Source organism: Chaetodon auriga, chromosome 18, assembly GCF_051107435.1.
Source record: "Chaetodon auriga isolate fChaAug3 chromosome 18, fChaAug3.hap1, whole genome shotgun sequence".
In the NCBI taxonomy this organism is placed as follows: Eukaryota; Metazoa; Chordata; class Actinopteri; order Chaetodontiformes; family Chaetodontidae; genus Chaetodon; species Chaetodon auriga.
In genome coordinates this window covers 18196943-18210339 of record NC_135091.1, presented here as the reverse complement: position 1 = coordinate 18210339, position 13397 = coordinate 18196943, and the positions used below count along the sequence as shown (strand labels likewise).

The following is a 13397-nucleotide window of genomic DNA, read 5'->3' as shown; positions in this document are numbered from 1 at the left end:
TAATAGTGTAGGTGCACCACTGAATGACTCAGTCAAATATAGACTTGATAGACTAGATGTCTAGAAAACTAACATACGCCTTCATTTTAAAAGAAGGCGATTGCATACTTGTGAGCCAAAGCACAAGCCAGAGTTTCAGGCTTAAATGCTTAAGTGAAAAGATAAGATTAGCTTTCTTTTAAAAGCATTCGGCGAGCAGCTTCCCTAATATCTATTGTTAGTGTGCTCCCGAGCTTTGAGGTGTAACTGACAAAGACTGCATCCCAGATTTTCTCTCGGCTGTTGCTCTGAATGTTACAGGAAGCCTGTGCAGAGCAGCTAAAACTGGACAAATGTGCTCTTTTCTCTTGGCTCTGGTTAATAGCCGAGCTGCAGAGTTTATAAGTAAAGAGTCTGACTTAGAAGTACTATGAGTATTTCCTAAGTGATCATAATTGAAAATAAAAACATTATCAAGACTGGAATTTAGGTTTAAAGCTGCTATAATATACTGTAGTATAATAAGTTGACATTTTTACCTAAGGGTAGAGCAAATGCAGTAGCCAAATTAAAACATTTTTTAAATTTGTTTTGTACAATTGGGAAATCTGGCCTGTTGAAAGCATTAGGGGATTGGTCAGGGAGTCACCACAAGATAATCAAGACTGCAGACTTTTAGACACTGGAATAGAGTTCACTTTAAATGCTGCTTATTTCATCTAAAGAGGGTTCTGTCATCCGCATATGTGAGAACATTATGTAATTGAAATGAGTTCATAATACTTGTAAGTTCATGTATGTAAATATATGTGTGTGTGTGTGTGTGTGTGTGTGTGTGTGTATGCATTTGTGAGTTTACATCCTCAGTCTTTTTATTCCTCACTTATTGCTACTGATCTTCCATGTTCGTTTTTCCACCAGAGTCACAATGTGTTCCAAGGTGTTTATGTTTCTGATTGGAACTGCTTGCATCTACTATCAGGTAATTATGCCTCTCTAGTCAAGTCTAAAGCATCGCTATTTTTGGTGTTCTTCTTTAATGCACGTAATTGTATGTAAACAGTTTAATTTACTGATGAAAAATATGTATATTCGTGTTTATTTAGCTCGCTGAAAGGGAAAAAAAAAATTGACATAAGACTAAAATTCTGTTCTTGCCATTGCAGGTCCTTGCATCAGGTGAGTCACTTGTCTACATTGTCACATAAGGCACTTTACTAAAATAATAATAAAATCAATTATTAAAAACTTCCACAAACTGTGTCAGTATTAAAGGCCTAGCCTCACCAGAATTTCCATTTATTCCAATGGAATCATCGCAATTCGTGTGGATTCAGCCATGGTGGTGAGTATGCACAATCCTTTGTGTTGAGTTCAGTGTATGTCCTGGCAGATTTAACAGTCTCTGCTGCTACACGCACTCAGGTGTCTGGCGTGGCCTACGTTCAAACCCGCTTGTGAACCAAGGTTTAAAGTGTGTGCAAAACACTTTATGTGTGGGGACAGTGTCTCAACACTACATCCATATTTCCTGCATTGTCTGTAATAGCAGCAATACCGTGATGATTGTTGTTATTCTTCATGTCAATGTCCAAAACAGCATATTTGAAAACCTCCACTACGTTGAGTCCAGTGTGTGATTGGAAAAGAAGTTGCATCTGTCAGACGAAACTTTTCATTTCCCATTCCCTGCTCATAACATGAACTGTGACTGTAATATAGCTTTGAGTAACTTGTGAGGTCCACCCATCTGCGGTTATTGAGATGCTCTCTGCTTCTTTGAGGCTCTGTGTCACTTTATTTTTTGTCTCTTGGTACAGAGCTGGTATCACTGTGCAGCTCAAGTGTTGACTTGATGTTACTGTATACTTTGGCTCCAGCGAGTTTACTAACCTGTGAAATTCATCGTTGTCAACCACAGAAAACGGCCTTAAGTCTTTGGCTATATATTCACCAATGCATCTTTTGATAAGGAGAAGTAGTAAATAACCATGTAACATCATGGTAGATAGCATCACAGTCCCACAACAGCATCCAGCCATATTTAGTGTTGCCCAGTCCACTTTTATGTAACCTTGTCTGTCGGAGTAAAAGCTGTCTCACAACAGAACAAATGTCTGCAGACAGTACAGGCTACAAATTTATCCTTTGAGTAAATTTTAATCTTATTGTCCTGTTAGCAACCAAGCTAAGCTCACAAGCTCAGAGAGCTTTCTTTCCCTCTTCTCTCTCCCTTCTTTTTTATTCAGCAAAATTGTGGACAATGGTGACAAAATGCCAGGGGGGTTAACAGAGCAGTAGAAAGACGCTCCAGGAGCGACTATGAACTACGAATCTTAGCGAAGCTGCAACATTAATTTAAAGTTTGCAATAGAATATTGCGAGAAAGCTACATTTAATTGCTACATGCAGCACTTAAACACACAGCAATACATACAAAATGATTTTATTTATCATATCTAATTTCATTCTTTGTAAAGGATACATCACCATAGCAACATATCATCAAGTATGTTCTCGTTGTGCCATCCTGCTATTCCGCTGGACTGTTTGTCTTATTTTTCAGTCTCATTTGCTTACTAGCCTTAAAGGGGCCCATTGACCATATGAATAACTTTGCCCTCTGGTCATGTTTTCAGATGCGCTCAAACTATTGATTTTCTTACAAAGTCATCATTTCTGGAAAGTTTTTCTCGCAGATTTTGAGCATCAATACTTCAGTCCATCAATTTTGTTTGCTACAGCAGAAACCCAGTGCTTACAAATGTATGACCATGAAGTCATGTACTTCCAAACTGAAGCACAGTCATGTAGTAAATCCCCTTTACCAAGTTGCTGAAAATACAAAAAAGATAACACCTCACCTCTTGTGTTGTTGCAGAAGATGTCTTCATAGCTGAGCTGATGTTGGAGAGTAATGTCACGCTGGAAGCCCAGACCATCATTTCAGTTTTAAAGACGACAAATGACCTCAACGTGACCGATACAAGTGGAACTTCCCACACGGTGACCCTCTTATACAATGAAGTGGTAGCAGGTATTGTGCTTAAAAACATTATTATTTCTTTGGTTATAAATCCAAACTGATTTTCTTTAATGCAGTAGGGGGTTTGGATGGATGGATGGATGGATGGATGGATGGATGGAGCATGGATGGATGGAGCATGGATTCAACACAGCTCAGCATGCACTAGACAGTTATTTCAATATGATTCAAATCCACATGTCTGCACTGAAAAGACTCACTGAGTACCTATCTTAGGGTTTGGACAAGCTAGGAAGCTCACCACCTGCCATGATAAATGACTGGTGTCAGCATGTCTATCAAGCCTATGTTGTTGAGTTAGTTAAGGTTCAAATTAAAGTCAGGTAGTTAAATGAATGTTGAACATAATCAACTTTGAGTAGGATGTAGATTCAGGAATTCTGTGTAACATTTAGAGGCCAGAGGCTGAAAGATCCAACTGCAGCCTTTTTGGCACCTCCCATTCATTTGTTCCCTTGTTCAACACAATTTAAGCCTGCTACCTTCTTTTCATGGAGAGCTTGTAGTCTTCTCTCTCTCATCTTAACTAGAAGTTTTGTGTATCTGCAGCACTACGAGCCAAATGCAATGTTGGGGGAAGGATAGCAGTGGGTTAGGCCAACATGGATGTAAAACACAGATCCAAGAGTGAAGGTGCATAGATGTAGATGTAGATTAGATGAGACTCTTTTTGAGGTATCTACACAGTGGTGATCCTGGTTAGCTGGTCTCACAAATATGATTTTACGCCTGTGAGAGAGGTAGGGTTTGTGGTACACTGCCGATAATAAGCAACACCATCAGATCCAGAGCAGCATATTTACTGAAATAAATGAAATTATTCATTACCACTCTGAAATGCATTCATGGCACAAGTAAAATGTAATGGTTCAATAAGGAAAAGTTCTAAAAATCAAGCACAGCACTACAATATAATCTCAACTCAGCCTAACATAATACACTAAATGCCAAAAGGAATACAGTCCACAGCGGGTTGAACAGGAAGTGGCTCTTTATTTGTTTTCATCTTTAATCCTGAACAAAACCTGCTCCTTTCACGTTTGGTTTGCAGAAGTAGTTGACATGGAAGCTGAACTCGAGACCTAAAAGTGTGTGTGTGTGTGTGTGTGTGTGCGTGCGTGTGTCTGTGTGTGTATCTGTCCACAGCTACTACATACTACTAGACCCATCATCCTAATATTTTTTGTGCACATTTGTAACTGTATGCTCAATTGTCTCACGTGGCCGCAGTGATTCACATGTTATTGGCTGCTCTGTTTTATACTGCCATTGACTGCTGACTCCTCACTGTCTTAACTGGCCAGTAGAGGCCACAGTTGATCAACAACTGCTACAGTTGTGCTTCTGTTGCTAGATTGCTTGATTGCTGGACATATATTTAGTTGCAACTGCTCTAATGGATACATTTGGAGCAATGAAGTGTGCTACGATCACAAATGTTGCCGTGAAACTACTTGCAAACAAAATGTGTCCCACATCATACCACTCTGCATCGCCAAAGTCAAAGGTAACATGCATGTCAAATTTCCTTTGTTGCTATATTTGCATTAGCATTTTCTGCTAATGATTCATTGTATTTTGTAATTTAGCGTGACCTCATGGCATAAGATCAGTATGAGAGTGTTTCTGTTCACCGCTGTTTTGTTTTGCTGTTTTATTGCCATATTTCACATTTTTTTATATAAACAAATATGCTTGTTGATATCAGACTTGAAGCTAACGATAATGTTTGCGATCAACACAGTTCACATCAATGGATCAGTTATGCTGAATGGAGGCATCTGGAGTGACAGCAAAACAACCCAGGTACACGTCACTCACATCACAAAATTAAACCTCTATGTTCCTAAACATATTTACCACAGTGTTACAGTCAAATATAAATGATTTTATGCTCTTTCTTTTCAAAGCTTGAAACTGCCTTTGAAGAACTGAATGGCTTTGAGTACCTGAATGTAACCGGTGAAAGGTATTGTACTTTAAAAAGATGTGGATTTTTTCTTTAAGACTCATTTAGTGGTCTGTGGTCTTCCACAGACTGTGCCGTTTTTCACTGCCATGGTTCTACAGCAGCCCAGAATGGACAAACCAAACACTGGTTCTAAAGCAGCCGGTGTCGGGGAGGGTGAGCCATTTGCTGGAATCTCACTGGTCAATGCCACTAAATCCAGCAGCTAACTAATCATAAGGCTGCAAACTACCCATAATGCAACACTCTTTTTCCATTCAGAAAAAATATCTGATCTGTTGTGAATAAAGCCTAAAAGTCTAGAGCTGAAACATACTACAACCCCTGATTTTCATATGCAAATTCAAGTAAAATATAGCATCTTAAACCAGTCTGGGTTTTTTGTTTGTTTGTTTGTTTTTGTCTGTGTGTATTTTTACCATATATGCGTGAAAGTTCCAAAGATGATAAAGGAAAAAAATTTGAATAGATTTATCCATTTAGTAGTTGTTTAAGCTATTTCTCATACCCATCACTAACTAATTGTCATTTTTAAGAGACCCAATAACGCAGTTACATCTGGCATACACTACCATTTGACATCAGATGAACAGATTTGTAAAAGAAAAATAAACAAATAAATAAAAATACTGCACAGAAAGCTAAGGTCAGACAACTGTCACTCCTTAGTTGTAAACACTCCAGTTGTAAATCTCATACCACTTTCAGAAACACGCTTTCTGTCTAATTAACCAATGATCTTTCATTGATTCTTTCCAAATGTTAAAGGGCAGGCAACAGCATTGCTGACTTTGAGGCAGCAGTCAGTGTCAAATTTGAGACTTCGAAACTTCAAGGCATAATCGCTGACCTGGAAAAAAGTCTTGGAGCTGTACTTTGGGTGGACACTTTAGGTCAGTAAAAAGTGTTGCTGCTTATTGCCATTCATTTAGATCATGATGGTTCTGTAAGAATTTCTTAGCTGTTGTACTACATGCTCTCAGAAGACTGCTATCTGCTGTGTTTTCTTGCTCTGCACTCATTATTTTTGGCTTTTATTTTTAAAAAAAAATCCAGGAATCTTTTCTTTTATTAGACAAAAACCAAATAGGATGAACCTCTAATTCACAACATTTTTATCCACGTAAGAAAACAGGTTACTCAGAGTAACCAGGTTTCTTACCAAGTAATCAGATAATGCATTTACATGCACTGGTTACTGTGAATCTGTGTATTTCTACCCCACTCCCAACTTAACTTTGGAAGCCTTGCTTAATTATTTCAACTATGTTGATGATTCCTGACTTTTTTGTCTCTGTGTGTGTGTGTGTGTGTGTGTGTGTGTGTGTGTGTGTGTGTGTGTCTGTGTGTCTGTGTGTCTGTGTTCAGTTGGGGAATACTGCCTTATTTAGACTGATGCTGCTTTGTCTTTCACTTTTAGTCTGACTTTGGATGGAATTATTTTCAATATGAGGATGTATATGATTATGTCTTCCCTAATCCTGCCACACCAGTAGAAATCTATCCAGGGACATCAGGTTTCTTTTCTTCCCTAGACCGATTACAGAAAGGTTATCAGTTTACTTATGCAAGTGCATTGAAACAAACTGAATGTCATTGGAACTGACATTGATGATCCTGGATGTTTAGGATAGCTAAGCCAAATTCCGATAAAGTTGTTTTCAATTACATATTTTCATATTCAGTCCCATTTCCCAAAAACTTGGGATGCCGTGTGAAGCATGGGTAAAAACAGAACACAATCATTTGCAAGTCCTTTTTGAAGGTCAGTCTGTTGCTGTGGCTGCAAATACAAGTTAAGACTCATGCAAACAAGATCCAGAAATGCAAGTGATTTTCCTGGGCTTGACGTCATGTGAGATGGATCACCACAAAGTTGAAAAGTGTGCTGCGGTCTGATGAGTCCACATTTTGAAAGGTTTTTGGAAATCATGGACATTGTGCTCGGCAGGGATGACAGGATGTCAGAGTTTGTTAGAAATATGAATATTCATCCTCTGGCAACCACGGATATCCACGGCATACTTATTGAAAACCATCCATTTTCCAGTTTAAGATAAATGGCCATTGTGACAGTGACCAAATGTATTATGGCGACCCAAGTCTTGGATAGAGTGGTGAATGTAGGGGTTCACAAAACCACTTGACTGGCATTGAAAGGCTATACCTCCTACTTCTAGCATGATCATCATGTGTATTTATTTTTCCTTTCTTCACACAGGAGTGGTTACCATAGAGTCGCCAGAGACTGCAGCATGCTACCTGTCCTCTCCAGAACTGAAATGCACATTGGAGGAGGCGACAGACAGCGCTGGCTGGAACATGAGCAAGAAGCATGAGCGCTTTGAGCTCAACAACGGCAGTGTGGTGAAACTGAACCACAGCTGTTCCACAGAGGAATACAAGTCTTGTGTTGCAGTTACTCTTCAGAAGGTGACAGGGATCTGGGCAGGCAAGTGCAAACAAAAATTGAAATTTGGTCAAAGTTGTGAATATCATAAAAAAAAAAATTACATTTTATTAATAATTCTGGCTCGACATTGATGTTTTCAAGGGAGCCTGAATTTTGGGTTCCGACTAACAGTTACAGTTCTGATTGGTCCAATATTTCTGTGGGCGGTTACAAAGAGTAATTTATTGTTAGCCATTGCTTAGTCCCATCTACTAATTTAGTACACCCTACTTTAGGCCATAACTCTGTATGTTAATTACTATTTGCTGTGATTCCAATCACCTGTATTTTATCGAGTATTTCTATTTTATGCTTCTGGACTTCTCTACTTTTTAAAGGGAGGTATTGCACTTTTTTTACTCCACATTTTTCTGCTGAATTTCTGCTTTTCTAACATTTTATTCAACATTTTGCTGATAATACATCTGTACTTTTACTTAAGTTGGTATTTGAAAAGCAGGACTGTTTTGTATTAATACTTAAGTAAATGATTTAAGCCCTTCTTCCACCAATGCCAGTCAGTGCCACACCACAGAAGTTGAAAACATAGAAGTTAAGTTTGTTTAATATCATGACAAATCTGCTGGTGACACTTCTGATCTGAGTCACATAAGAGAGGAAATGGTACAGGTGCAGCCCAGCTGGAGCTGGAGTGTGAATTTGCCTTCATGTTCCCTGCAGGCACGTATGAGTGTGGATTCACCTCGGGGTCAGTCAGGCACACAGCAAAGACACAGCTGAGTGTGGCACTCCTTCCTGATGAGATCACCTTGAAGATCAACCCCCTTGCTGTGGACTGTTCCCAGGGCCATGAAAGCATCAACATTGACGTCACTGCAACCATTTTAAACAGCATCGAGAGCTTTGATGTTTGGTGGAGCTACATGGGTGAAGGGAAATATGAACTATTTAACAAATGTAAGACAACCCTGAAGTGTCTCTTTCATTTTTTCTGTTAGCTACAGCATAAAATGCTACTTTAATTGATAATATTTGCGCAAATTTAAATTCACAGTATTTCTACTTTGCAAGATGTATATAAAATCCTCAAAGCAATGATACTAATATTCATTTTTCTTTACAGCTGATGGAGATCTCCTGGTGTATGATTTCGTTGTACCTATTAGCTGCCAAAAAACCACGGATGCACAATATGTTAACGTCACTTTTAAAAACAGCGGGGAACAGGAAAAAAGTGCACAAGTGGATATCCCAGTCATTTATGGTAACGTAGTTTATGGTATAATACAACACTGGCAATTTGTGTTACTATTTTCTTTTTTTCATATTATTATATTTATTTGCATTGTCTCAGTTGCATCAGCTAATGATTCCCCATATTTTTTCCAAGAGGGTTCATCATTTTGCAGTGGCGAACTGGTAAATGGAGATGTTTGGCCCAAAGCCCCAGCTGGAGACATGGTGATCAATCGAACGTGTGCAGAGGGCAGGGTTGGCTATAAGACACGCACTTGTGAAGTCACTACCTGGCAGCCGGTGTTCTCCTACTGCGTCAATCAGGAGCTGGTTCAAATTTTAAAAGCTGCAAACGTGAGTGTGGCCTTACAGCTCATGACCTCAGAATTATAAGGTTCTATCTGTTCTTGAATATTTTTTCATTGTTTTCAATTGTATTGATGGTAAAACTTTGTGAAGTGTATAATCAGCCAGAAATGTGCCTTTAAGCTTACAACTGTTTAGACCCCATCAGTGTTCTGTGTGGGGATATCATTTGTATGGTTTTGTACACTGTTACATGGAGATAATGGTGTTTTGTTTTGTTTTTTCCTAGAACTTCCTGATGGGCCTTGGGGCTACCCAGAGTGTGGCCATGGATATATTTAATGGACTTAAGAACACCACCGCATCTGATTCTGATTCCAGCGACACTATGGCCGATGTTACTGCTTCCATCAGTGTTCTTAATGTGATGGCCATTGCATCACAATATGTGCCCTTACAGGAGGATGTCTTGCCTGTAAGCAGCTGTTGATTATCAGGGTTAGGGTTATTGTGAACAATGATTATGAATTTGTTCATATTAATTTGTGTGAACTCAATTTTGAGCTGTGAAATCAACTTGCACAACACTGCTTGTGACCTTCCTGAATAGATGGAGTTGCTCAGTTGTCCTGGAAATTGTTTTATTGGTATCACGTGACCTTGGTATGGATTTTTGGTGATGTTATTGATCAGAGTTCTTTAATATTGGGTAAACATTGATTAATAAATATCTGACCCATCAAAATATCACCTGTAGCCTACTTAATCTGACTCACCATATTTTTCACAAGGTACTATATACAAATGCTGAAGGTCCTGATATAAAACTATTAAGTCCATAAGCTTAAATTTTGATATGATAGGAAGCAAAGTTCAGTTGGGAAGTTCCAACCTGACATGCTGCGTACCACTGGAGAGATACACAGCATACCACTCTATTGGATTTGTTAGAGCTATGGACTCACACAGTCAGATATTGTTTCAGTGGAAGGAACCTCAGTTCTAATTGTGACCAGTGAAAAAGAATCAGCACCCACTACAAATGCTAATGTGCTACCTTAATGTTTTGTACACTACTGTGTGCTAATAGATATTGTAGTTCAGCAAATCTATGCATCATGGCAACCTCAATGTCAGAACCCAGTCACTCCACCAGTACAGCCAAATCATTTTCACATTCACACACTTTAATTTTCATTTGCACTTGCAGTGAAATGCTCGCACTTTAGGCTGTGGTAAAGGAGAATAACAGAGCATACTAAAGGATGGATTTTGATTGCCTTTATTTTAGCCTGTACAGATCCATTAAATTATGAAAGGCACTGATACTGATTTGTAGGCTTGGGATATCTTGCGATAAAATATGCCTCAGCACTGATTGTTTTTATTCTTCTGTTTCAGGGTCTTGTTGACGCAACAAGCAATATCTTGAACAAGACCTGGAGTGGAGTCAACCAGTCTGTTGTTCACAACATGTCATCAGATTATCTTCAGTCTGTGGAGGGTCTGGTGCATAACATCAAGGTCAACCATACTAATGAAATCAACAGTCAAAACGTAGAGCTCAAAGTCTGCTCAGGTCGTGACTGTAATGTGTCCGTGTTCGACATCGCTGTGAATCTAAGTACGACCACTGGAAAAATGAAAACTGTTGCTGTGAAAAACCTAATGGATAAATTGAGAAACAACTACGGCCAAACTGTGCCTACTGGTCTCTTACTATTGGCCACATTAGAGGACAACAATGATTCATCAATACAAATTAAAATGGACTTCCCCAGGGATCACCTGAATGCCTCGAAACCTATCTGCGTCTTCTGGAACACTACAGACAAGGACTGGTCAGATGTAGGATGTATCGTCAAAACTACTGATGATAACCGCACACACTGCCAGTGCAACCACCTGACTTCGTTCTCTGTCCTCATGGCCAAGAGTGATATATCTACTGATGACCTAGATGTGATTACCAGTGTGGGCTTGGGTGTGTCCGTCTGCTCCTTGCTGATCTTCCTCATCATTGAGTCCTTGGTGTGGTCGGCCGTAGTCAAAACAAACCTTTCACATTTCCGCCACACAGCCCTGGTGAACATCGCCGTCTTCCTTTTGCTCGCTAACTGCAGTTTCTTGGCTTCATCTTCTCCTGAGACTCTCAGTGACACCTGGTGCCTCATTTTTACCGTATGCAAACACCTGTTTTACTTAGCCATGTTCAGCTGGATGCTGTGCATGAGCGTCATGCTTGTCCACCAGCTCATCTTTGTCTTCAGCCCGCTGAGAAAAAGAGTCTTCATGTTCATCTCCAGCATCGTAGGCTATGTTTGCCCAATCCTGATAGTGGGATCTAGCTATGTGTATTGCAAATACACCGACAAGTCTTACTATGATTCGAAAACTTGCTGGCTGGTTTTTGAGAGACTCTTGGAAGGCTCCATGCATGCCTTCCTCCTCCCAGTGGGAACTGTTATTTTGACAAATCTTTTTTCCATGGTGGTCGTCATTCTTACTCTGGTGAAGTCTTCTGCCCCTGATGGCGGCAAAGCAGATGACAAGGAGACAGCCAAAAGTATCCTCAAAGTGGTGGTTTTTCTAACGCCTATCTTTGGAGTGACATGGATTATTGGCTTTGCTCAGCTTATGTTGGATGCAGACAGTCCCATGTTTACTGTTGCTAAATACAGTTTCACCATCCTCAATTCCTTCCAGGTAAATTGAAAGTCACTCTGTTTGGAAATTAGAATCTGTGGGTGTGGAGAAGTGAGCTTACTAGACCTCTGCAGCCTGCTCCTCATCACTGATCAAGGCTAGCAGCTGGAGGCACTATTAGCCATTACTAGCAAAGCTCCAACCCAAATGTCAAGTTACATTGTGAGTAATATAGGATGCATGTTTAGACAAGGATGAAGAAAAAAAAGATGCTATCTCTGCTTCTGCTGCATCGATTTTGACCCATTTTTCCAAACTGTGAGTTTGACAATGTTGTTGGACTGTGATGCTAAATTGATGGAGTAATCCTTTAATGAATGTAATTAAAAGTGGCAACAAGACCCATATATTTACCATGCATGGATAAGGGAAAGGTCATGGTTAAATAGATACAGTAGATAGAATAGATAGAAGATAGAAAGCAATATATATATATATATATATATCTTTCTTTCTTTCTTTTCACTGTAGCCACCATTTTTGAAGGCACATATTTAACTCCATAACCCCAACCTCTACATCTGTATTGTAGTTTTTATTGCCCTGTATGATCATCACATTTTTAAAATATTAATAATTAAACAAAAATATCTTCATAAAAACACAGTTGAAAATCATCTATTGCACTTCATTTCTTCTCTTGCAGGGCCTTCTCATTTTAATAACAGGGTGTTTTGCAGAGCAGAAGGTACGTTTGTCATTTTCCCAATGACAGGAAACCATCATGTTCATTGATTTATTGAAAAAGGCCAGCTGTCATTAGCAGGGGCATACTTTGAAACAGCTCAAATCATTGATCACTGCATGATGCTTTAGTGTGTGAGGTCTTACCTGTGCTATGTGAGGCATGGGTTTGATGTGTGCCCCCCGCCCCCCAAAAAAAAAACTGCTTTGGGCCCAAAAATGTCTCAATAATTATGCTGTTTAGTGTTGCCCATTTCATAAAGCAATCTTTGTGTTATTGTGGACAGGTTCGAGAGGAACTGTTTAAGCTCATAATGGTAAGTTTACCAATAAAGTCTATCCAGACTTACATCATAAAGTGAGAGACATGCATTATAACTCTTTATGCTTCTACCCTCAGGCAAAATCAAAAGGAAAAAGTGACAGCATGACAAATTTGACTTCAAAAGACAAGTGAAGACTGAGGTCAGATTTATGTCATTAATGGTCTCCTTTTTACTTGTGTGCATCTTCTGCTGCACCATTATCTGCATAAAGTAACACTGACTTGCTATTTTCCAAGTTTATGCATCTATTCTATAAATGTTCTACATACTTGGTCATCTCTGCATTTCAGATTGTGAAGATGGAAACAGCAACTCTCATGGATGCAGCTCCACTTGAAGCCAACTAGAAAATACATCTTAGAGTTTGCTTTGTGTTAGATTACAGATCCTAGATGGTTACAAAAGTGCAGTTGGTTGTCTAAAACCAGGATCATTGTTAACTAAAGCAGATTAAATAGAACTCTGATGTTTTGATAATATCTATGAACTTGATAGAACTGACCATTATTAATTGTAGCACTTTTACTAGCACTGATTGTCATCATCCTCAGCTGAGGCTGACAAAGATTTCACATTGAGTCAAATCCTGCTCTAGGGAGTAAAATGTAAATATGGTTAATGTATAGACTTTCTTCAAATTCATCACTTCATTTTCTTCATTGTATGTACCACGTAATTGGATGTTGTGTATTCTGAATACAAAGATTGTGAGTGCTGATTTTATATAGAGCA

General features: G+C 39.1%; 1 protein-coding gene across 1 annotated transcript; it reads left to right on the top strand.

Annotated features, from left to right (window-relative positions):
* The first annotated feature begins 907 nt into the window (after window positions 1–907).
* adgrf3b (adhesion G protein-coupled receptor F3b) lies at window positions 908–12796 on the top strand. Its single transcript, XM_076756939.1, has 16 exons — window positions 908–961; window positions 1146–1158; window positions 2861–3016; window positions 4380–4532; window positions 4770–4831; window positions 4936–4994; window positions 5763–5887; window positions 7216–7446; window positions 8128–8364; window positions 8531–8671; window positions 8798–8997; window positions 9239–9424; window positions 10351–11655; window positions 12302–12343; window positions 12627–12656; window positions 12740–12796. Exons 1-16 carry the CDS (start codon window positions 908–910, stop codon window positions 12794–12796), a joined length of 3051 nt encoding a protein of 1016 aa, XP_076613054.1.
* The last annotated feature ends 601 nt before the right edge of the window (window positions 12797–13397 follow it).

Coding starts and splice junctions, on each gene's coding strand:
- adgrf3b (XM_076756939.1), top strand. CDS start 908: ATGTGTTCCAAGGTGTTTATGTTTCTGATTGGAACTGCTTGCATCTAC. Junction 4,533..4,769: donor CTGCATCGCCAAAGTCAAAG/GTAACATGCATG, acceptor CGATCAACACAG/TTCACATCAATGGATCAGTT. Junction 12,657..12,739: donor AACTGTTTAAGCTCATAATG/GTAAGTTTACCA, acceptor TTCTACCCTCAG/GCAAAATCAAAAGGAAAAAG.